Genomic DNA, 23,090 nt, shown 5'->3' with positions numbered 1-23,090 from the left:
TATATCGAAGGATACTAAAGAGGAGGAGCAGGAAGAAGAGAGCAAAAAAACGTACGTTTACGTTCCGAGGTCATCGAATGGGAAGCCGTTAAAAGTACTGAGCAATAAGCTCGTTGCCCTACGGACCGTGAATAGCCAACCTACGGAGCTACGATTTTATAATTATTATTGTACCTGCAATCCAACTTCTCTGTAAGTCCCCGGTACTTTCAGGCTAATGTTCCTCATCTAACTCTCGATTCTCTAAGAAAAAATATCTTAATAATCCGGGGGGAGTAAAAACTTTTACTGCTTTTTAATGAAGTCTATTTCACCGCTTAAATTTACCGGCGTTTAAATTTATCTAATACTTATTGTATGTTATATATTGTACACAGAGAAAGATAAATTATTCTCCAGTCAAGGATTTCTTCGCTTGAATTTTTTTTTAAATTAAATATTTAAATTTATTTATTACAAATAGATTTATCTGATTTAGAAAATAACATTTTTTCTTATCGATTAAACCAAATCTTTAGATAAGAAAATATACTTTTGATAATTATCAAAAATCTGGTTTTTAAAAAATTCCAAATGTGAAAATTAAAAAAAAAAATTTTTTTTTCTCTAATTGATTTGTTATAAAAATTATTAATTGTCCGCTAAATATCAGTATCATTAAGAAAAATTTTTTTTCTCAGCGTACATTACAACATACATTAGTATTTAACAAAATGAACAAGTTTTTCTTTTAAAATTTACGTTTTTGTTTGTATACCAGTCATTAATAATCTTTAATGTCAGCGAATATATAATTGATGGTTAAGTATCGATATTAATATTGCTAATGAGATTACACAATACATAATATTACAATTGAATGTAATATTTCATCAATGATGTATACGCTTAGGATATTATTTTTCAATACGGATTAATAATTATTAAAAAAATAAATCCTTCCTCTGAAAACAAAAAAAAAAATTAACAATAGTCTTCACTTGACTTTTAAAGTAATTTTTAATTTGAATAAAAAAATTTCATCTGTTAAAAATGCATTAATAAAATTTTAGTAAAAAAAAAATAAATTTCCCATTTTAGAATAATAATTTAAAAAGTAACTTTTCCTCAGAGGAATTTATAAGTGCGGTTTGGGTGTAAAATATTAAAATATTTATCTGCTCATGATGTAATAACGTAATAAGAGTAACTTATTATAATATAAGTCGTTTAAAATCTCTCAGTAAAGTAAAGTGTTTTTGTTACCTCATTTCACGAGACAGTTTAAGTATTAACTTTAAATGTGTACCACGTGTTGATCATACTTGTGTAGATAAAATCGTTGTGTCAATTTACATTTTCTGTTGTATATCACTGATCTCTTAAGTTATTCTCTTCTCAACGATACACTATCGCATATTATAATTATATATATATATACGATATAAGATATAACATAACACTGCATAAGGTATACAAGTATCATATACTCTTTTCTGTCTTCTTTATTTATTTTTAATTCTCATTCGCCGCATACTAATAACGATAATAATGCCTAAAAAATAAACACAATAAGTATTAATTTAAATGAGTTATTTAAATCTTATCCTACATCGCCCACTCTAAATATTTATTGTGATGACTCACACGTTAAATATTTGTTTTATTAAACAAAAAATGTTTTATTGTAAAAAAAAATACCGCAAACAAATTTTAGAGTAAAAAATGCCTTAAATAAAATACTTGTAAATGTACTCAGATTAAAATTAAATTGCGTCAATTAATTGTTACGACGGAAAATTTTCGTCAGAGTGATAAGAACTATCAATGAATTTATATTGATGAAAAGAATTAACAGATAAAATATAAACAAGGGGTAAAATATAAACCAGATAAATAAGGTGTACTATTTAAAGGCAATAAATAATTGTAAATTCTGGTGTCATAATATTTGAAAAAATTTGTTATTTCAAATAGACATGGCCTTGATCAATAAAACGGTATTCACTTGTATTACAAATAGTAATTCAGGTTTACCAAATTTATTATCTTATTATTTATTGTCGGTGACGATTTAAAAACTTTTAAAGGAGATAATAAAAAATGGCTCTTTTTATTACCTCTAATGACAATAAGACAAATTAAATAGTAGATGTAATTTATATTAATAAATTTATTGAGCTCGGTAAACTAAAAGCAAATATCCTCTTTTATTATTTCTTACTGCGTTGAAAAATTTTATACTCAGATTAGATAGTAATTTTTTTTTTCACCTTATTTTATATTATCTGTAAGGAAAAATAATTCGTGTCATTAACGCATTAGCAATTATTATTATTATTATTATTATTATTATTATAAAATAATTGGTTTTTGGTAAATTACTTACTGGGTGTGAAATCCGGCAGATCATTTCCAAAAATGATTAACTGATAAAATTACGCCGCCATAAAAACTGACAGTTTAATTAATTAATTAAATAATGAAAAACTGTTAATTGGTATTTTTATCGGAATTATAATTACAACTTAACTGAGTGACAAAATAATATAACTGATAATATTGTTAATGTTTACGAGGCAATGAAATTATAAAATAAAAATTGAATGTCAAGTTTGTAATTGATTATTTAAAATAATATGTAATGAAAACGGCACTCACGATGACAATCGTTGCTGAATATTTAATAACTTACAACCATCAAAACCATTTTATAATGAATCGAACGTCGACACACGACTGACGACAAATCGCGACTAACTAAATAACGTACTTATAAATTTTATTGTAACTCAAAGTCTAGATCGTCGGAGTTCGGGTCTCTTCGCGGGTCACGTGACCGACAGACGAGAGTTCGGAATTCCTCGCTGCAATTCGGTTATTTCCGTTCGGAACTAGCGGCTTTCGAGTTTACGTTGCATTTGTGCTGTGGCATTGTCAAAAAATGTCGTTTATTTCCGCATTGCAATCTGATAAATTTATATTTCAATAATAATAACAGTTTTAACAATTGCTTTTACAATAAATTACACTGACAGGTTAAATAAGTGGAAATTGACAGTTTTTTTTTTTTTTTTTTTCTATTTGAATTAGCATGGAAATTTTAATGACACTGAAGTTAACAGTACATTAAAAATGTTTTTATAATTTTAGAGTAATAAAATTATTGTGAAAAATTTTTAATTAAAAAAATACACATGTGAAAATTTTAAAAAAATTATCGGTGAGAATTTTTAAAAGCATTTTTATTATTGCAATTGATTTGTTATAAGACCTTAAAAAATTGACGTGACATTAAAGTTAGCTGTCACTTGACAATTTTTTTTAACAAATAAATATGCTCCAAAAAATTATTTTTAAAAAATTGCATTTGTAGTTTTTTAAAATTTCTATGTCAATTTTTTTTTTGCAATAATTTGTGTTACAAAAATTCTTAAAATTATCAACTATCTGCTAAGTTAATTTTCATAAAATTGACAGCTATCAGCTCACTTCAGTATTTATTTAAAAAAAAAAAATTTTTTTTCTTGCAATAATAATAATAAAAATAATATTGTAAAACAGTTTGACGAAATTAGATTTGTATTAGTGATTACTAAATTCAAAATAAATTCCTTTGTAAATTATAACAAATTTAAAAGCATTACGATATCTTATTCCTAGAAACGACTTCTACTTATATCAATTACTTAATTGATCGCCTCGGGTAATTTTACAGTAAATCCGAATAGAACTTATTGACGTATTTAATTTTTATTATCAACGCTGACGGAATTAACAGATGTCTGACAATTTTTTATTTGTAAAATTTCCAACTCAGCAGGCGTTAAAGTATGTAAAATAAATATTTCATTTAGAATAAAAACTGTTAAATTAATTAAATATTAATAAAAACAAGTCTAGTACTAGCTAAGCATGACCGTAGCATGAAAATAATGAAATATCAAACTTGGAGTAATTATTTGGTCTATTTCTTATATTAAATTAATAATAAATTTTTAAATAATTAAATTACTGTAAAAAAATTTTTACATTGGATTTTTAAAAATATTTTACTGTAAAAATTATCAGATTTCAGCTGATAAATAAATCCCGACTGATCAAAATGTGCTGATCGGTAAATTTTGATAAATAATAATAATATTCTCATAAATAAAATAAAATATTCAAAATATACATATAAATGATAATACTCGGCAATAACATACAGAGGATCATAATCAAATGGGAGACAACACAACGGTGCTTCTATATTCGATGTAAACAACTTTTAACGTCTCAGTAGTAATCCCGTTGGATATACCCAGGGATCGATATTTTTCCGGGTAATGGTAACCGTATAGCAACGTCTATACAACATAAACACTCGATGTTATTCGATAAAAGACCTCGCCGAGGATAGCCAATATAAAGTCGAGAATCAGCCTAAAAATAAAAATAAAAAAAAAAAAAGTAAAAACTATCAAACTTGAACTTGAACCAAAACTACAATCTACAGTACAATGTCAATGGAACTAAATAAAAAATACAAAAGAAAATTCAAGAGCAATATAATAGCTCGAGCTGAACTATGACTGCGAACTACGTCTGTAGATGAATGCACCTGCTGCGGAATGAACGATAATTCAAGTCCCAATTCGTTCTCGCTAATTTTTTGTTTCACGTACTTATAGAAAAATCACAGTCATCCTTTTTTCATCACAACTACAATATAAAAAAAAAATAAAATAAAATAAAAAAAAAATAAAATAAAATAAAATAATTAACTATAAATTAATAATAACAATAAATTTTAAATTAAACATTAACATTTACCGTAACACGGTTTTATTATTTTATAATTAAAATAAATAACTTACCGGCGTCTGCGGAACCAATTGTGAATCTTGAATCCCATTTTAACAATTTATTTTAACTTATAATAATAATTAATTAATAAATTATTATTACTTTATTAAACTGTCGCGTTAATTATGTGACTGGTGATATTTTACTGAAGATATCCTCCGACATATTTGATGTAAATAATTAACAGGTAAATAATAACGAGTAAGTCCTTGGTATAAAACGGCGCGAATATAACTTTGACCGAAACCGTTCACTGTACATGCACTCACTGACTCACTACGACCGTTGTAGCCGAAACTAATACACCTCTCTCTCACTTTATTACTTCTTAACTTTACTCTGTTTCAGTTATATTACGTCAGCGAATACTAACACACCTGAAGAATAATGTTGAGCTGGTATCCGAATAGCACCAGCTGTGTCCGTATCCGTGTCCAGGTACACTCTGTCAAGTTATTATACTTATACTTGCCTCTACTCTCCTATACTTAGCCCAGGACTTGTAGGTACAGCTGATTGGTGCATGTCTAGGTGCCCAGGTGTTGGATTTTACGCACGAGCCACCACGGACCGTTGACTTGGTTTTGTAGGTACTATCACGTGTCAAAACACCGGTCTTTTACCTTTACCTGGCTCCGGGTAACGGGCCTTTTTTTCTTCCGTGCTGGAGGTTATTTTTTAAATTTTGTTATTAATAATTGTAAAAGTGTTTTATTATTATTATTTACTACTCTTACCTGCGTTATTGCGCTGCAGGAATATCAAACTTTTGAATCATTTAGGTTTTTTGATTTCATTTGACAGATAAATTATGCGAAAATATTTTTTGCTATTTCTTCAAGTAAAAAAAATTTTTTTTTAATCATTTTTAACCTAAAAAATAAAAATACAAAAATTTTATTAACAAAACTGAAGTTAGCGGTCAGCTGTCATTTTTAAACAATTTTATAACACATTAATTACAATAATAAAAATAGTTAAAAATTTATGACACTGAAGTTGACAGATATTAAAAATTTTTTAGAATCTTATATCGATTAAATTATCATAAAAAATAATTTAATAAAAAAATTCAACATGTGAAAATTAATAAAAATTACTAATGAGAATTTTTTTAGAGGCATTTTTTTATTGTTATTGATTTATTATAAAAATTTTTAAAATTAACAGCTAACAGCTAACTTTAGTATCATCAAAATTTTTATAAAAATTAATGTAGCACATATTTAATTAATTTTAAAAATTTTATAACAAATAAAATGCAATTTTTTTTAAATAATTATTTAGAACAAATCTTTTTGTTAAATAAAATTAAAAAATTGTCAAGTGAGAGCTAACTTGATTATCATAAAATTTTTCACAAATGATTTTGTTTAAATTTTGACATATAGAATTTTTTTACATAATAATTTAATTTCTATGATTATAAAAAAATTTACAATGTTAATTATTCATCAATATTATTTCTAGTTTAATAAATTGAAGGTTATGGTAATTTTATAAAACAAAAATTTTTAAAATTGACAGAGAGCTAACTTCAGCGTGTAATTTTGAATTAACAAAAACATTTAAATTTTGAATGAAAAATTAATTCGCGGTTTATAAAAAGATGGCGCCACTTACCAAAGTCACGTGATGTAAATAAAATATTTGTTGATTGTGCTTGTGAATGCTTGACACGATTAAACGATTCTTATCTTGTCCAAATAGAATAGTAAAATAAATTTCTCCCGCATATTGAAGCCAACTGGACCCGAAAGTAATCTGAGATCAGGAACCAAAGGTGATTGCTCGCTGCTTACGTGTCTGCAATAGAATTTTCGATATGGCGTCAAAGGTAAGTCAGTTTTTTAAATTTAAAACCTATAAAAATAGTCCAGCTGTCAATGAACTTTATTTTTTTAATAATTATTCATTAATTTAATTAAATTTAAATTGGTAATTAGGTTCATGAATTTACGGTGGAAATGACTTGTGAGGGGTGTTCTAATGCTGTTGAACGGGTGCTGAAGAGGAAAGAAGGTATTTTTGTTTTTAATTAAAAAAAAAAAAAATAAATTTATAATTTTAAAATAAAATTTTCTACACGTGAAATTTTTTCTTTTAATTTTTTAAAAAATAATTTTTCAATAAAAAAAATTACAAAAATTTAAAAATGTCAGCTAATTTAATTTTCATAATTAATTTCAGTTTTTTTATTAATAATTATTTAATTAATTATAGGTATTGAGTCTTTCCAAGTTGATTTACCGGGGAAAAAAGTTTACGTGACTTCTGGACTGCCGTCTGATGAAATTCTGGAGTGTCTCAAAAAAACTGGCAAGACGGTATCTTTTGTCGGCGTGAAAAATTAAATTAGTTATCAATTTCACATTAATAAATAAATAAAAATTGTCTCTCAATAATTTATAAACCTGAGACAATATATTAATTATATTAAAAAAATACCTAAGTATTAAAATTGATGCTACTGTCTGAGTACAAGACTTATTTTAAACGTTAATTTAATAAGATTTTTTAATTATCATCTGGTGGCTATGTATAAAATTATCATGTTGTTATAAAAAGGTTTAAATAAATAATTTTTAATATACAACTATTTTTTTATGATTAAATAACTACTATGTTTATTTTAGATTAAATACTAAAATGATACAATAAAATACTAGCAACAGTGCAGCAGTCACTGTGTGAAATTAAACAATTATCAAAATACTTTTTTATTAAAAAAAAATTCATATTTATTTTTTAATAAATTATTAACTAATAAAAGATTTTTATTATTATTTAAATAAGATATTTTATTGATAATCAGTTGAGTAAGTATAAAATTATCAAATTGGTAAAAAAATCAATTGAAGAGTTTAAATAAATAATTTTAAATATAAAGCTTTGATTTTTGGATGATTAAAGGAATATGCCTTAATTCCAAGGTATTTTCAACGATCCAGATCCTCGACAAGTTTCTCGATAAAATTAACTCACCAACAATTCATGTTTACTCTCTCTATCTTTGTTCTTTAACAACTCATCAGAGCATTCAGTCTCATCTCTAAACTGCAGAGATTTCAACTCTTTTTCAATCTCCTCTGTTTCAACGGAACTTCTTTTAATTTGAGATCTTCGAGTGTCATGCTGTTCCAAATTGGACTCCCAGATAAGTAGCTCCTTATCTCGACCTCCAGAGGCAAAGTACTTGCCATCAGAGGAAAATGATACTGAAGAAATACCACCTGTGTGTCCCTTGAGTGTGTAAATTGGTCTTCCTTCCAATATATCCAAGATCTGTTTGGTTTATAAATATTGTGTTGATTATTATTGCGATACTTTGATATTTATTGAAGAAAAAAATAAAATTACCTTCATCGTTGAATCTTCGGAGGCAGTTATCATGAAATTACCATTAGGGTGGTAAGAAATTTTATTTACAACATCAGTATGTGCTTCGTAGTATTGATGCAGCGAGCCAGTGCGAAGCTCGTAAATTTTAACAGACCCATCAGTGTTAGCCGTACCAATGGCTCCTCCAGAAGGATGAAAATCAACGTATGTTGCTGGTCCTGAAATAAATTACACAATTTATCATGATATTTAGATATGAAAATTAATTTAGCAGATATTTAATAATTTTAATAATTTTTGTTTAACACTTGTAATTTTATTTCAATTAAAAAAATTAAATATGCAGTTTTAAAAAAATAATGTTTCGGAACAAATTTATTTGTTAAAAAAAAATTAAAAATGGTCAAGTGATTGATAACTTTAATTTCATTATTTAAATTGACATCTGGTAATTTTTATAATTTTTTTAATAAATAAATTATAGAAAAAAAAATTTTGTTTTTAAAATTGAATCTTTAGAAGCTCTAAAAAATTATAAATGCAATTTTTTAAAAGTGATTTTTTTTTTCTATAAAAGTTAAAAAATTTACAAGTGTCTGCTAATTTCAAAGTCATAATTTATTACTTATTAATTAATTGTAAAAAAAATTTTAAGTACCTTTCAGCTCGGTGATTGTTCTAATACATTGACCAGCAGCTACATCCCATAATTTAATAGTTTTGTCTTCACTACAAGAGACAATTAAACGACTGTCTGGTGAAAATCGGACACAGTGGACCCAGTGCGTGTGACCTACGTAGGAAGTCAGGAATCTGCGCTGATGGATTTTCCATAATTTGATCACCTTATCATTGGATGATGTTATTAGCTGCAATTAATTTAATAAATAAGCAAATTGTAAATAAAAAAAAATTTTCAATTGTAAAAAACAATTTTTTAGTTCTAATTTAATAATAAAAAAAAAAATTAAAAACGTTGGTTAACTTTAGTATTATAAATTGTCAAATATTCGCTAATTTGTAAATATTATTAAAAATAAATAAATAAGTACTTCTTTTCCATCAGAAGAAAATTGAACAGAGCGAACCGCGCTGGTATGAGCTCTGAAACCCAAAGATTCGCCACGAACTTTAGGAACCCATACCCTAACAGTCCTGTCCTGAGAGGCAGTTGCCACCAATTCACCAGAGGGAGCATAGTCTATGTCATTTATGGCCTCGGTATGCCCGACGTAGCGATTGCACCGGGAGTTGTTGTTGAAGTTGTAGATAATAAAGGACTTGTCCAAGCTACTCGTCGCGACTTTCAGTTCCTCGGGGTGAAACTTCATACTTGTTATGTCTTTCTTGTGTCCTAGAAAATTTTTCAGCACTACCGGGTCGTCTTCTGTGCACGACATTATTTTTTTTTATTTTTCCAAGCAATTACCGCGCAAAAGTTTAAGCTAACCTCACTTTTTACTTTGGAGTTTTTAGTTACTATGGTAAATTACTACAAACAAAATAATTAAATGTTTTATCAATCACGGGTATATTTATGATAATTTATGAAGTAATATAACACTTTATTTGTTTAATAAAAGTGAATAAATTTTTTTTTACTGAGATTTTATTCAACGGCGAGTTCAATGGAAATGACAGTTGGAATAATATTTTCAAACGTGCGACCACGCGGTGTGAAGAAATGTATATTGTGTGTAAATAATGAGAAGGAGAAGGAGAATTCGAGTTCAGAGCTCTTGTAAATTTTAAAAATCTGGAAAGTGAGTAAGTTTATTTTCTTAAAAGTTAAAAATTTTGTTTTACGTTGAAATTAGCCGTCAGCTGTTAATTTTAAAAAGTTTTTTAATAAATTAATTACAATAAAAAAATACTTCTAAAAATTTTCACTTGTGATTTTTATTAATTTTCACGTGTGAAACATTTTAATTTAATTTTTTTTTATAATAATTTAATTGCTAAAAAATTCTAAAAAAATTTTTTAAATTTGTCAACTTCAGTATCAAATTAATTACAAAAAAAAAAAATGCTTCTGAAAATTTTCAATAATAGATTTTTTAATTTTCACACGTGGAATTTTTTTATTAAATTTTTTTCATAATAATTTAACCGCTACAAAGTAATAAAAAAATTTCTAATGTCTGTCAAAACTTCAGTGTCATAATATTTGATTTTTTTTTTTAATTATAAAATGTCTCTTAAATAAATTATCAATAAAAATGAACTGAATATGTTCAAAAAATAAAATAATATATATTAGATAATATTTAAATTTATTATTGATCGTGTCTACAGAATACAAATGAGAGGACAACATAATTTTTCGATATCATTACTTTTATAATGCGTTATTACTTACTCTTAGTAAATATATATTTATTCATATCATGTATGAACATTAAATATCATAAATATTAAATATTTCATATATTTAGAGTAAATATATATTTATATATATATTTTTTATATATGTTCGATATTATTATTATTAGTATTGTTATTATTATAAATATCATTGCGTATGTTTATACTTACATCTCAATATGAATACGCGCGTGAAACACACGTGGGCATTCAGGATCTGTTTAATGTCCATGTCTGTTTAACAGATACATTATTATTATTATTATTATTTATTATTTATTATTATTCTTTGTAATAATTTCTTTTCATCTTTCAAATTTCCCGCAATTTATAAATGTCCATAAGTGTGATTATATTTTTTTTAATAATTTTTTTTTCGGTGTACTTTATAAAGATAATTACACAGACTATCACAAAATTGATTGCAGGGGCTTTACATCATTAGTCAGTTCGAAATTTGTATCTTCATAAATTACATTCTCAATTAGGCTTTTCTGATAAATTTAAAAAAATTTTTTTGATAAAAAAAATTTCTGTTTGCCTCTCGATTGTCGGTCTGTTTAAACTCTCTCATTACCTCAATTTCATTTTAACATTTCACTTTTTATAAAATTATTTTGTTCAGTTCATAATTTTTTTTTTTTTTTTTTTTTTTTTTTTAATATAATTATTTTTTCCTCTACTTTAATTATCAAAATTTCTAATTATAATTAATAACTATTAATAAAAGTAATTAATTTTTACAATTTTCTTCCTTAAAAATTTTAATTTAACAATTTTTTTTTAAAAAAAAAAAAAAAAAAATTTACCTTAAAATTTGCTTTTAAATAAAATAATTGTAAAAAATTTTAATCACAATTAAAAGTAATTAATTATAATTAAATATTTATGAAAATCAGTCAAAATTATACAGAGTAAATTTAAAATTACAATGACACTCGTGCTTAATTTAATTCCATTTAAAATTAATATTATATAATATTTCAAATTCACATTTTAAGAATATATGTCTAGGTACTTTGTGGCTCATCGAGAATCAGTTTTTCGTCAACGTGCGCTTAAATCCAACATAAAAATAAATATAAATAATAAATAATTATTTCGTCAGAGATTTAATAAATTGCCTTTAAATCATTAAAGTTATCCCATCATAAAGATATCACATCATAAATTTTACAATAAAAAATAAAGTAAAATTAATAAAAAAAAAAAAAAAAAAAAAACAAATTGAGCAGAGATGATAGTACACGTTGCACTGATCTCGACCGCCCACTAATTACTCAATTTTAAACAATTGTTATTTAAATACCAACTAATTTATGTCAATCAATAATGCGTGGTCTTGCAACAAGCATGCAAACAAAAGATATATTTTTAAAAAATTGTGCGACCCTTTCACCTCTAATTACATATAATAAACACCAACTCTCGATTATTTACACTCGATTAATCTGTTATTACCCAAGTCATTATCATTTACTCTAATTACTACCTTCAATCGTTCGTAATAAATGTCGCGAGCATTTATCCCGAACAATTGAAATCCTTAAATTTTAATTAACTTTTGTTGATTCAAAAATATTTATATTTTTGCCAAGTCTGGTTCAATAATTAATTATAAAAAATCATCAATTTCCCAATTGTCAGTACAATGTCCCTCTTATGGCACAAATGGTCAGCTTATCTTCAGATTTCTTTCATTATGACGCTTCTAATTATTTTCACCACTTAAAAAAAAAAAAAAAAAAAAAAAAAAAATTATTAATATTACCACAAAATATTTCTTAGTATCAGCACCCATATACACAGTAATAATTCGTATCCATGCAATTAAAATGTAATAATTAATAAGTAAGTCGATGGCAATTATTATGTTTTAATTTACAAACATTTGATTTTTTTATAATAATTAATCTATTGATTAATTCACATGGTTAGTGATTATTAAGTGCCATGACAATTAAATAACATAAAAACTAATTTTACTTAAAGCCAAGCTCAGACGATAGATCCAGCCAGCGTAAAGCCTCCTTTTCAGCCTTATTTAAATATAAATTATTTATTATTACAATAAAAATTTTTTTTTAGTATTGTCACACCTACACGGGTGCAAATGTCCATTTTTATTAATTATTACAATTTACAGTTTATCTATTACCCTCGTCTGAGGCCATGGACATGGCAGTTATTTTATTAAATATTTTTATTTAAAAGAACTATAATTTTTAAACGTTTCATTAGAAGCATCACATTTTTTTTTTAGCAAGATGGTCTTATATATTTATTATAATCATTATTATTATTATTATTATTATTATTATTATTATTATTATTATTATTATTATTATAAATCCCAAGTTTCTATGAAGGCTTCTTTTTTATTTATTTTTATTGGCATAATAATTATTTATTTAGTTTAAAGTAACAAGCCGTGGTACTTAATTACTTGAGACATTTATTATCGTGGTTAAATCAACTTTTAAAAATAAGTTAACAAATGAAAAAAAAAAATTAACAACCTTAATGTATAATTAGATCGATATAGAACACAAATAATTATTGTTCATACTTATAATTATTATTGTAATTTAATTTTCTTATTTTTTTTAGTTTTTTTTTTTTTTTACATCAAAATATCATAAATTAACAAAGATTCATTTTATTTTCTTAATATATCTTGTTAAATTAAAAAACTGGAGAATTTATATTAACTCGACATAAAAAAGTTTCTATAAAAAAAATTATTCAATGGTTAAAAAAAAAAAAAATGATAAAATAAAACTTCGAAATTATATGAGTATTAAGAGTACTAAAAATTTTAAGCTTACAATGATCAAACACTTACAACTAATTGTGCTACAAGTATATATATAAAACAAATTGACCTTACAAGTGATTATTACTTTTAAAAAGCGACACTACTAATTAACTTAGTAATTCTTAAAATTACCTAGTTCCATTGATATACTTTGATAAAAAATAGAACTAGTAATTAAAGTGAATCACTTTAAAAAAAAAAAATTTCACCTTGCAGCTGCTATAAAATATTAATGATTCGATCATTAAACTATGGTAACATTTAAATAATAAAAAACAAACATTATAAAACTTAATTAATAATTAATAATTAATTTATTATAGAGGAGTAAGAGTTAATACTCGACAAGCACGCATTATTATAAACTGAACGACTATTTTAACAGCTACATATTTAATCATACATAATATCATAATAATATCAAATAAACCAGTCTCGCATGTTCCTTAATTAGCAAAAAAAAAAAAAAATGATCGAACGAAGTGTCATTTATTATTTTATTCATTTTCACGCAAGTATCTTTGGTATCGTGAGAGTATGTAGTTAAATGCACTCTTATTCTGTTAATTATCATTAAATATTTTTGTTTTAGTTTATCGTTAAGGCGTGATATATTCAGTAATGAGTTTGAGATAATATTGACGTATGACTTGTTTGAGAAAATGAAAATAAATCAAAAATAATTTACGTACAAAATAACACATTTATATACATATAGAAGGGTAGTCCTTACTTGAATAATTTTTCTTTATACATTAAGATGCAAAAAAATTAAAAAAAAATTTTAAAGTAGTTAAAGTAAGGACGGCCCTACTATACCATATATATGTTTAATATTTATATAATATATCTCTCACACAAATATCTTATCCGTATGATACTTATAAGTAATGTTGAGAAAATAACTATTTATATTTTAGTTTTTTTTTTTTTTTTTTTTTTTTTTTTTTTTTTTTTAATATTAGCAAGCAAAATGTCCGGTGTTTAATGAGAGAAGTACTTTAATATCAATAATCTAAGTCGACTAATCTATAAATCGATAATAAATAAAATAAGTGCGTACAATATTTAAAAAAAAAAAAAAGATATTAATAATGAACTGTGCATCAAAGTCTCAACTATTAATTTTTCACTGTCACGATAATTATGCATTTTTATCACAATAAAAAAACCCACGACAATTTATTTAAAATAGATTTTCATCACAAGTAACTTTGTCATGGTTAAAGAATAAATCAGCTTGCTCGTTCAGTTAACTATCTAAATATTATTATTTATATTTGTATCTTCTCTTGTGAGAATATTATTTAATCAGTGACGTGGTCGATAATAAAAATAAATAGGATGATATTCACGTTATTAATCTAGGACTGTGTAGACCTTCAACTTGGGTGTCTATTTGCGGGCAATGCTGAGTATCAGGTGGCCCCCAGTCATGTAAGTTTCCACTGTTGGCAAGTCTGTGCGTCAAACGATGAGCTATTGAGAACCCACCGCTGCCTTCTAATTGCGTCAGCACTATGATAACTTGCCTGACGTACAATAAAAGTATTAATTATTTTATTTATCAAAGAAAATACCGTGTAATTAATTTAATAAAAATAAATTCAACTAATTTACCTGTGGAGAGGCGGTACACTGTCGGCAGTCCTCAATTGGCCTCTCGTTGAGACGACATTGTAACTTTCATGACAGTCACATTTAACATGGATCCACTTATTAACATGACGATTTTCCACCATTACAACCAGCCCAGCCCAACCTTTGGTCAGATAATACGCAGTCATTCCTTCTCTTCCCTGTTAATTAATTAATTAAATAATTAATAATTAATAATAATAATTAAAAATTAATTACAAAATAAATAAAGTAGTCAATTACTTCATGTCGTTGTCCTTTGGCGAGTGTTAGGCTTATAATAGCGTCTGCGAGGACGAAAGCTGGCGGTGATATTTGCTCGACCAATAACCGCTTCGAGCTGTGAATTGCCAAAACGTACTCGGGATAACTCGACGTGTCCTCCATTCCTGTGTGCCAGTGATTGAATGCCAGACAAACAACGATATACAAATCTCGCTCGAGCATTTTATGGCAACCAACAAATCCTCGTACTTGTCGTTTGCTGTGCTCGACTAGTCTACCAACTTGCGGTGCTGCTGGTGATCTTGTACGAAAGACAACTACACATAAATCTAATTGCGAACGTTGTGACTTTTCCGAATTCCTGAAAATAATTATTTTACAATATTAATAATAATATATATTTGTAGCACAATTAGTTGTAAGTGTTTGATCATTGTAAGCTTAAAATTTTTAGTACTCTTAATACTCATATAATTTCGAAGTTTTATTTTATCATTTTTTTTTTTTTTAACCATTGAATAATTTTTTTTATAGAAACTTTTTTATGTCGAGTTAATATAAATTCTCCAGTTTTTTAATTTAACAAGATATATTAAGAAAATAAAATGAATCTTTGTTAATTTATGATATTTTGATGTAAAAAAAAAAAAAAATAAACTAAAAAATAAGAAAATTAAATTACAATAATAATTATAAGTATGAACAATAATTATTTGTGTTCTATATCGATCTAATTATACATTAAGGTTGTTAATTTTTTTTTTTTCATTTGTTAACTTATTTTTAAAAGTTGATTTAACCACGATAATAAATGTCTCAAGTAATTAAGTACCACGGCTTGTTACTTTAAACTAAATAAATAATTATTATGCCAATAAAAATAAATAAAAAAGAAGCCTTCATAGAAACTTGGGATTTATAATAATAAAATAATTAAAAATTATCAATTTGATATAAAATAAAAAATAAATATAAATATTTACCGTTGGCCTTCTTGAAATAATGTAAACTCCGTTTCCGTGGGTTCAAGTACCGTCAGTAGTACACATGATAAATGTCTTAATGAGGAAAGTGGTGGCAAAGTACCACGTAGTCTAACTTCACTCCAACCAACACGTGTTTTACAAATATCAATGCAGTCAAAATATTTAAGAACATCATCAAATGAAATCCAGAAGACACCATCAGAAGCACCGTGAGGCATCAACATTTCACGCATTTGAGGAGTCCACACCGGGCTGTCGTCAGACCAGTCGCCTTTCCAACTATAATGACCCCAAGGATTTCTCAAACGCAGCAATCTGATCCCCTGGACGTCTCTGACATCGAGGACTGAGTAAGCGTGACGAGGTCTCAACCCTCGTCGTTGATACTCTTCTTCGTCGACTTTCATGTTTCCGCCCCCGCAGCTCGCGCCCATCAGGAACATCGCCTGTCTAGATGACAGCAGCTGAGCCCAAATCAGATCCTTGTCGAGCTCGTCTTCACTGGGCAGTGCAGAAGGTTGGAGAGGTACACTTTCACATGGTGCTCCAGTCAGAGTCGCTAATCCCTCGATTGCACGACCAGACACCAGCGCCTCGTAGCAACCGTGAATTTTAGCGACAGCTTTTTCTATTAATGGAACCCATAGCTGTTTTCTTTTCGCCTGAAATATCCAATACACTTTTAATTAAAAAACTTTTTGTTAAACTGCACTGTACTTTCTTAACTATCGACGTTTTTAAAGATATAAGCTCATTCCGATGTTACACTCATCAAGAGCTTTCATTTGAGTACCCACATGCATTTTTGATATATTTTTCATATATACAAATATATAATATATATAAATATATGAAAAATTGATGTGGGTACTTAAATGAAAGGTCTTGATGAGTGCAACATCGGGATGAGCTTATATCTTTAAAAATGTCAATAGTTCACAAGATACAAGGTCATTTCTTAATTGTGCATCTAAAGACAGAGCATTTTCCAATGCAGCCTAAATACTTATCATAATAAATTGACTATTGGTGAGAATGATTTGAAACCTTGAAAATGCTCAACTCCGGGTCAAAACCTTTCCAACGGTACCAAATTTAACCATAAAAACTAATTCTATCATATAAATACACTAGCCACAAAATTTCGCTTATTCTCTTAATAATATAGATTGTTTTTTTCATGGAGTAATAGAGTAATACAATTAATTAAACATTCAAGTCCGATAATAATTAATTCAGCCATCGATATAGAGCTGTTTCATTGAGACTTTAAGTTTCGTTAAATATTTCTCAACTAAATAATGAGCTGAAAAAGTTTTACAACTATCGACTTTATATAAAGCATCATATAAAGTTAATATCAGTACAAACACCACCCACGACCCGAAGAAAGCTGGCTTTGCCGTAGTACATATCGTGTATTATGTTTTAGCGAGATACCAGAGGCTCAACAACTTTAAGACGTATAATAAGTTTTAATGACTGTTCGATAAAATGAAAATAAATACCTGAGAATAAACCAGATGACCTCTTTTATCACAGGGTAAAAGATCATCGACAAGCACCGTAGTCCACTTGCCGTCCTTGCACAGTCTGACTTGGTAAGCGCCCTCAGGACAGGTCTCGCGCATCACCAGCACCCGTCTGACTAGCTCGTCGCTCTCAGCGAGCACCGCCAAAGCCGACAGAAGCCAGCAGTTCCCCAAGACACCCTGCGATATATCCGAAGGCAGTGGAGTTCTGAAGACAGCCCAAGGCAGTTTTGAATCGACACTCGAGTCGACGTTTATCTGGTGTGGCCTTCTCCACTGCACCACATGGTTATCCTTAGTGTCTAGTGGGTTATAGTACAATGATTTAGGTGCTGGCGGGAATGAATCGTCTACAAATGGTTCGTTTGTCTGAAAATAAAATAAAATTTTTTTTTCATTTTTTAAACATTAAATTTTCATTTAAATAAAAAAAAAAAAAAATAATAATTGTATTTAAAATTATCTAGCACAAATAATAAAATAAATTACCTCTTTACAGTAACGTACAATCCGTTCCCATTTTTCTAAGGCTTCTCTCTCCTCAATATGTCTCAAGTTTTCCATCACAACACTTTCCTGGCGCTGTATTCTCAGCGTACTAACACCGGGTTCACTAAAACGCGGTATATTACCCGGTGTTTGCGACAATGACTTTGAGCTTTGGCACATTTCACACACACCGTTGCTGCTTTTATTTTCAAATGTACACAACTTGCAGTGCCACTGAAAAATTAACAAATATTTAAAACTTTAACCGTCTATATCTATATCAATATCATTACCATAATAATAATAATAAATAATTTATTTAAAAAAAAAAACTTACCTGAGTAACAGTCGATTCCTTAATCTTTGAATGGCGCTTGTCGCTGGGCAAACTAGGTCCATTCCTCCTGACAGAGTTCCTGTGCCTGGGCGTAGAAATTCTAGAAATATTCGTGAGACCACTGGCACTGCCGCTGGACAACCTGGGACTAGGACTGCGTTGTCCGGGTCGATTATCCCTGGGTACTTCCAGAAAATCGGCGAGAGTCTTGCAAGCGTTGCAGTTTTGGGCAGTGAGAGGATTCCTCAAGGTGCAGGAAGGACAGACCCAGCTCTCGCCCTTCCTGAGAGTTGGGTCTTCAACATGAGTGACACTTCTGAGCTTGGAGCCACCACAAGCTTCGCACGTGGTCCTTGAGGCCGGATTAAGCAATGTGCACTTTTTGCAAGTCCACTTGGGGTGTCCCGGAGGCATCGGAGATTCTATCGAGTCCTCGAGGTCGGACTCGGCGGTGGCCAGGGTGGCTTTAGGGATGTACCTGACACTGTCTCTGGAAACGACGATTGGCGACTGGGGAATGTGAGGCCGGCAGTTGAGCGTGTCCTTGGTGACGGTGATGAGACTGGGCTGGAGCAGAGACGGGGGAGTGCGGGAGGAGCTGCAGATGTCACACCCGATTGACCAGAGCGGATTGTAGGCGTAAGAGCACTTGCGACAGGTCCACATGCGTCTGAGCGGACTGGAGGACCCAGGAGTCTCCACTGGACTCGTAGACTCGCTTCTAGCGCGCTGCGAGACCACTGGCAGTCCCATCTTGCTGCTCTGTTTCTTCGGTAACGGTGGCGGAGCATCGGGGTCGGTTATTCCGATGTAGGAGTACTTAGGCCGAGAGTTGAACCCCACTGAGTGAGGCGGCACCGCCGGGGGATCATCATCATTTAGGCTCCGGCGATTCGCAGCTTTCTTTTGCGCTGCGTTCGCCACTGCGTCTATCTCGGAGAAGGATCTTCGGTAAGACAACGGCCCGGCTGATGAAAGTCCCAGGGCGCGGGACTCCCAGCCCGGAACACTTATCACCACTCCGCTGCACGGCGTCGGACTTCTTGGAGCATCACAAGCCTCGCACTGCTCCAGATCTGGAGCGTTGTCGAGAGTGCAATTATCGCAGCTCCAAAGCGCGTCGTCTTGATGAGCTTCCGCGACGATTAGACTAGTCGGTCGCTGGATCACTCCGTGCTCGGGTAGCTTTTGCACCACTGACCCGTTGGAGAGCGACCGACTGACCTTGGACTTTACTCGCTCATAGACTGAAGGACTGTGGCGCTTTGGCGAACGCTGAGAGCCATCGCTTGCTGAGTCGGCAAACGAGATGGGGTCCATGCTCTCGATCGGAGGAAGGGTCCAGTTTTCCCGGTTTGACTGTGACCTGTTCCTGCTGAGCCCGCTCAACTGCGCCATCCCCTCGTCTCGGTCCAAGACTCCGATTCCTAGGTTCAAGCACCCTACATCGAGGATCCGCGTGGCTAGCCCCGCAGCCACTGTGGCGACAATGTCACCTCGTGGCTCTTGCTTGATGCTCAGTTTCAGAGCTTTCAATCGCTTTCCTCGGCGCACACCGATCAGGTTGCCATTCGTCTGCGCGATCGTTGAGCTCGCTCCGCACGCCGTGCACACTGGAGCAGCCAAGCTACTGCAATTCGCTTGCAAACACCTGATACACGTCCAACGTGTCACCAGCAGTGGTAACGAGGGCGAACGTTTTGGGTTTTCTCGCTGGTGGTTCACGCACGGCCAAGAACTTCGTCTTACTCGCCCACTGATGTCTCGGCTTGGTTTTATCTTGCTGCTAAACAATAAATAAAAAATCCATTAACCCACAAAGATTAGTTGCTTAAGCTAATTAGTTTTAATGATGATAATGTGATGGATTAAAAAACTCTTCGGGCTTTTTGTAACCTTTTTATTATTTTTAGTTTGAATTTATTCTTTTTCCTCGGGGGATTCTTTTTTTTATTACATTGATAATCTTTTTGGTAAGATTATAAAAATTATTGAGTACTTAAATTTACAAACTTTGATAACAAATATTTTTTTTTTTTAAATTAAATAAATTTTTTTGTAAAATAAATATATTGGTAATAAAATAAAAATGGTAAATTTGTAATTCATCACAGTAATTAACTAATTAACAAGACGGTAATAGGTAATATTTTCACTGAAGTTGCGGGAAATATAAATCACCTGGTAATATAGTGTGCTCAATTTACTGCCAGCGTTTCATCAAATATTTTTAAATTAAAAATTTATTAAAATAATTATTATTCTAAAGATAATAATTAATACAATTGAACATAATTCGTTTATAATATAATTTATAAACAATAAATTGAACACCCAATAAGTATAATTAAATAAAAATATAAATTATTACTTTATCTCCAGAATTTCAAGTTGAATAAAAAAAAGTACCAAAAATCAATTAACCCAATAATAGAAAAAATAAAAACGAACCTGGGGGTCAAAGAATTCCGTTCGTTGTTTATATTGTTAACAAGATAAACGTCATCAGAAACGAGGGAGTCTCTAGGCAACGATGACGTGGGCGCTGAATCACCAGTGGAAGTTTGCCTCGGCGGAGGGGTCGGAGGTGAGTCGGAGGGTGCTGAGGAGGAGGCCGAGGACGACAAAGACACAGAAACAGAAACAGAGGACGCAGTGGGTGTCTCTGGCGTGTTGTCACTCGGTTTTCCGCACCCTGGACAATTGCACTCCCTGGGTAAATTATTCTCCTCGTCGTCGGGGTCTTCAAGCGGCTTATTGTCGTGGTCGTGAGAATTGTCGTTGGTGTCGTTGCTCAGAGCGAGATTTGTTTCGGCTGCACAGGCGGAGCATCGCCTCGAGACCTGCAAGGAGAACTTGTTTCTGCTCGGTGGAGTTGCCGCGGAAGAGGTGGTAGTGCCGTGCATGGCCATACTCGTTGACCGCGGATTACCATCGCTCCACAAGCTCGTTGAGTTATCCCCGAGAGTTTGGTTGCCAGGAACAGAGCTTCGCCGGGTTGATCGCCTGGCCAGGCTCTCTTCCTTCACCTGCTGTCTGTCCGCCACCCTCGGCAGTCCCCCGCAAGTCAGTGTTGCCGACAGAACCGCTTTACACAGCGGCCCGTTGTCAACCACGATCTCCTGCTGCTACCGCTGCTCCTGTTTTTATAAACAACACTTTTGTAATTATTTATATTAATTTTTATATTAATAAATATTTTGTTTACACTTTTTGAAATAATTGTCATCAAGTTACTGTTACCAAAGCTCTTATTATTATTATTATTATTATTATTATTATTATTATTTATTGTCATATGTTCACAAGCAGCCATTTTGCTTCAGGGCACGAGGAGACAAACACCACTGCTGGTCTGATTATTATTTAGATTTTTCACTTCACAATTTTTTTTTTTTTATCTATTAAAATTAGACTAATGATTTATAAAAAAATATTATTAAATGTTTTTTTTTAAACAATAATAATCATCACTTGGAAATAAAAGTCTCGCGCCAATCAATGGACTGTTTAAAGACCAAAATCATCTTCCGGGCTGTCATTGTTCACTAACCCATTTTTAAACATTGAAAATTAAGCATCTAAAAATTTATTATTATTATTTATCATATTGTTTAATATTAACACACACCTTTGACACTTTATTTTATTTTAAGGGAGCTACTGCTACGGTGTATCGTATCGTGTACCGTTGTGTTGACTACGAGAACGTAACACAGGAACGTCACACGTCGACAACGTCATTAAGCGCCACGCGCAATTGAGTTTTTGATTAAAAATTTTTATTTCCTGGAGAGTGGACATTTATTTTTTGGTCAGCTGGAGAAAAAAATCTGCAAAGTAAATATTTTTTAAAAATTTTAGAAATTTTGTGGGAATTTAGGGAGAAGAAATCGTGAATACTTGCTTCGGGAATTAGAGAAAAAAGACACATAGCTGCGAGATGGAAGATTGTGGATAGTGCTGCCCTCTAGGCTAATTTTTGCCAATGAGGGTTGGAAGTATTATAGATATTGATGATTCTTTTGTATTATCAGTCCCTGTGGCGCAGAGGATAGCGCGTTGGACTTCTAATCCAAAGGTCGTGGGTTCGATCCCCACCAGGGATGCATATTGAGGAATAATTCTCTTTTTTGCCCGCTGTTACTAAAGGGTAATTTTATAAATAGCTTTTAATAATTTATTTTATTTTTTGTGATTTTTTTTTTTTTTTTAAATAAAAAAGTATTGAATTTTTTTTCATTTTTATTTATAAATAAATAAATTAATTTTGTTATTAATTAATTTTATTTTTGAGGTGCTTTTTTTTTACTTTAAATAAATTAATGTTACTTTTTTTTCATGTTTATTTTTAATTAAATGAATTGATTTTGTTGTTAATTAATTTTATTTTTTGTGATTTTTTTTTTTTTAATGAAAAAGTATTTAATTTTTTATTTTTAAATAAATTACTTGATTTTTTTTTTTTGTGAATTTATTTCATTTTTTTTTTTTTAATTTTAAATGAAGAAATATTTAATTTTTAATAATAT

The 23,090-nt window shown here is 29.9% G+C and overlaps 4 protein-coding genes and 1 non-coding gene across 10 annotated transcripts in view; 2 read left to right on the top strand and 3 right to left on the bottom strand.

The window, feature by feature from the left end:
* Window positions 1-5,234, bottom strand: part of LOC141534718 (uncharacterized) — a 44,481-nt gene extending 39,247 nt beyond the window's left edge. The window contains exons 1-3 of one of the 5 annotated variants that reach the window (XM_074254249.1): window positions 2,369-2,730; window positions 2,100-2,267; window positions 1,246-1,534 (exon numbers count right to left, since the gene is read on the bottom strand). In XM_074254249.1, coding sequence (XP_074110350.1) covers window positions 1,246-1,250 — 5 coding nt within the window. In that variant the 5' untranslated portion in view covers window positions 1,251-1,534; window positions 2,100-2,267; window positions 2,369-2,730. Of the gene's footprint in view, window positions 1-1,245; window positions 1,535-2,099; window positions 2,268-2,368; window positions 2,731-4,838 lie in introns of those variants that run through there. The other 4 variants (XM_074254252.1, XM_074254248.1, XM_074254250.1 and 1 more) reach the window with 4 other exon arrangements.
* A 1,246-nt stretch (window positions 5,235-6,480) lies between these two features.
* Atox1 (Antioxidant 1 copper chaperone) lies at window positions 6,481-7,423 on the top strand. The gene is made up of 3 exons (XM_074254257.1): window positions 6,481-6,664; window positions 6,774-6,849; window positions 7,051-7,423. Exons 1-3 carry the CDS (start codon window positions 6,653-6,655, stop codon window positions 7,179-7,181), a joined length of 219 nt encoding a protein of 72 aa, XP_074110358.1. The 5' UTR covers window positions 6,481-6,652; the 3' UTR covers window positions 7,182-7,423.
* A 178-nt stretch (window positions 7,424-7,601) lies between these two features.
* Window positions 7,602-9,860, bottom strand: Poc1 (Proteome of centrioles 1). Its single transcript, XM_074254256.1, has 4 exons — window positions 9,222-9,860; window positions 8,828-9,038; window positions 8,188-8,387; window positions 7,602-8,112 (listed from the first exon to the last, which is right to left on the bottom strand). Exons 1-4 carry the CDS (start codon window positions 9,567-9,569, stop codon window positions 7,804-7,806), a joined length of 1,068 nt encoding a protein of 355 aa, XP_074110357.1. The 5' UTR covers window positions 9,570-9,860; the 3' UTR covers window positions 7,602-7,803.
* A 565-nt stretch (window positions 9,861-10,425) lies between these two features.
* LOC141534719 (calpain-D) lies at window positions 10,426-22,682 on the bottom strand. Of its 2 annotated transcripts, XM_074254253.1 has the most exons (9): window positions 21,767-22,682; window positions 21,010-21,698; window positions 18,559-20,344; window positions 18,222-18,455; window positions 17,709-18,101; window positions 16,198-16,862; window positions 15,233-15,575; window positions 14,972-15,150; window positions 10,426-14,883 (listed from the first exon to the last, which is right to left on the bottom strand). In XM_074254253.1, exons 2-9 carry the CDS (start codon window positions 21,468-21,470, stop codon window positions 14,703-14,705), a joined length of 4,242 nt encoding a protein of 1,413 aa, XP_074110354.1. In that variant the 5' UTR covers window positions 21,471-21,698; window positions 21,767-22,682; the 3' UTR covers window positions 10,426-14,702. The 2 variants fall into 2 exon arrangements, with proteins under 2 accessions (XP_074110354.1, XP_074110355.1); XM_074254254.1 differs by having other exon boundaries at window positions 18,559-20,341; window positions 21,010-22,682.
* Trnar-ucu (transfer RNA arginine (anticodon UCU)) lies at window positions 22,595-22,667 on the top strand. The gene has a single exon. It is a non-coding gene; the product is annotated as a tRNA-Arg (tRNA).
* Window positions 22,683-23,090: the final 408 nt, after the last annotated feature.

This window comes from Cotesia typhae, unplaced genomic scaffold (assembly GCF_013202065.1).
Source record: "Cotesia typhae breed Kobodo isofemale line unplaced genomic scaffold, CoteBio_Ctyphae scaffold_13, whole genome shotgun sequence".
In the NCBI taxonomy this organism is placed as follows: domain Eukaryota; kingdom Metazoa; phylum Arthropoda; class Insecta; order Hymenoptera; family Braconidae; genus Cotesia; species Cotesia typhae.
Note: the sequence above shows the minus strand (reverse complement) of the source record. Positions and strands in the feature narration are given on the sequence as shown.

Excerpts from the sequence above, each read along its gene's own strand:
- Atox1 (XM_074254257.1), top strand. Across the intron at positions 6,850-7,050 it reads GGTGCTGAAGAGGAAAGAAG|GTATTGAGTCTTTCCAAGTT; the intron begins GTATTTTTGTTT and ends AATTAATTATAG.
- Poc1 (XM_074254256.1), bottom strand. The coding sequence starts at position 9,569 with ATGTCGTGCACAGAAGACGACCCGGTAGTGCTGAAAAATTTTCTAGGA. Across the intron at positions 8,388-8,827 it reads AACAATCACCGAGCTGAAAG|GACCAGCAACATACGTTGAT; the intron begins GTACTTAAAATT and ends AATTTATTTCAG. Across the intron at positions 8,113-8,187 it reads CCGAAGATTCAACGATGAAG|ATCTTGGATATATTGGAAGG; the intron begins GTAATTTTATTT and ends TAAACCAAACAG.
- LOC141534719 (XM_074254253.1), bottom strand. The coding sequence starts at position 21,470 with ATGGCCATGCACGGCACTACCACCTCTTCCGCGGCAACTCCACCGAGC. Across the intron at positions 20,345-21,009 it reads CGGAATTCTTTGACCCCCAG|CAGCAAGATAAAACCAAGCC; the intron begins GTTCGTTTTTAT and ends TTTATTGTTTAG. Across the intron at positions 18,102-18,221 it reads TTGTACGTTACTGTAAAGAG|ACAAACGAACCATTTGTAGA; the intron begins GTAATTTATTTT and ends TTTTATTTTCAG.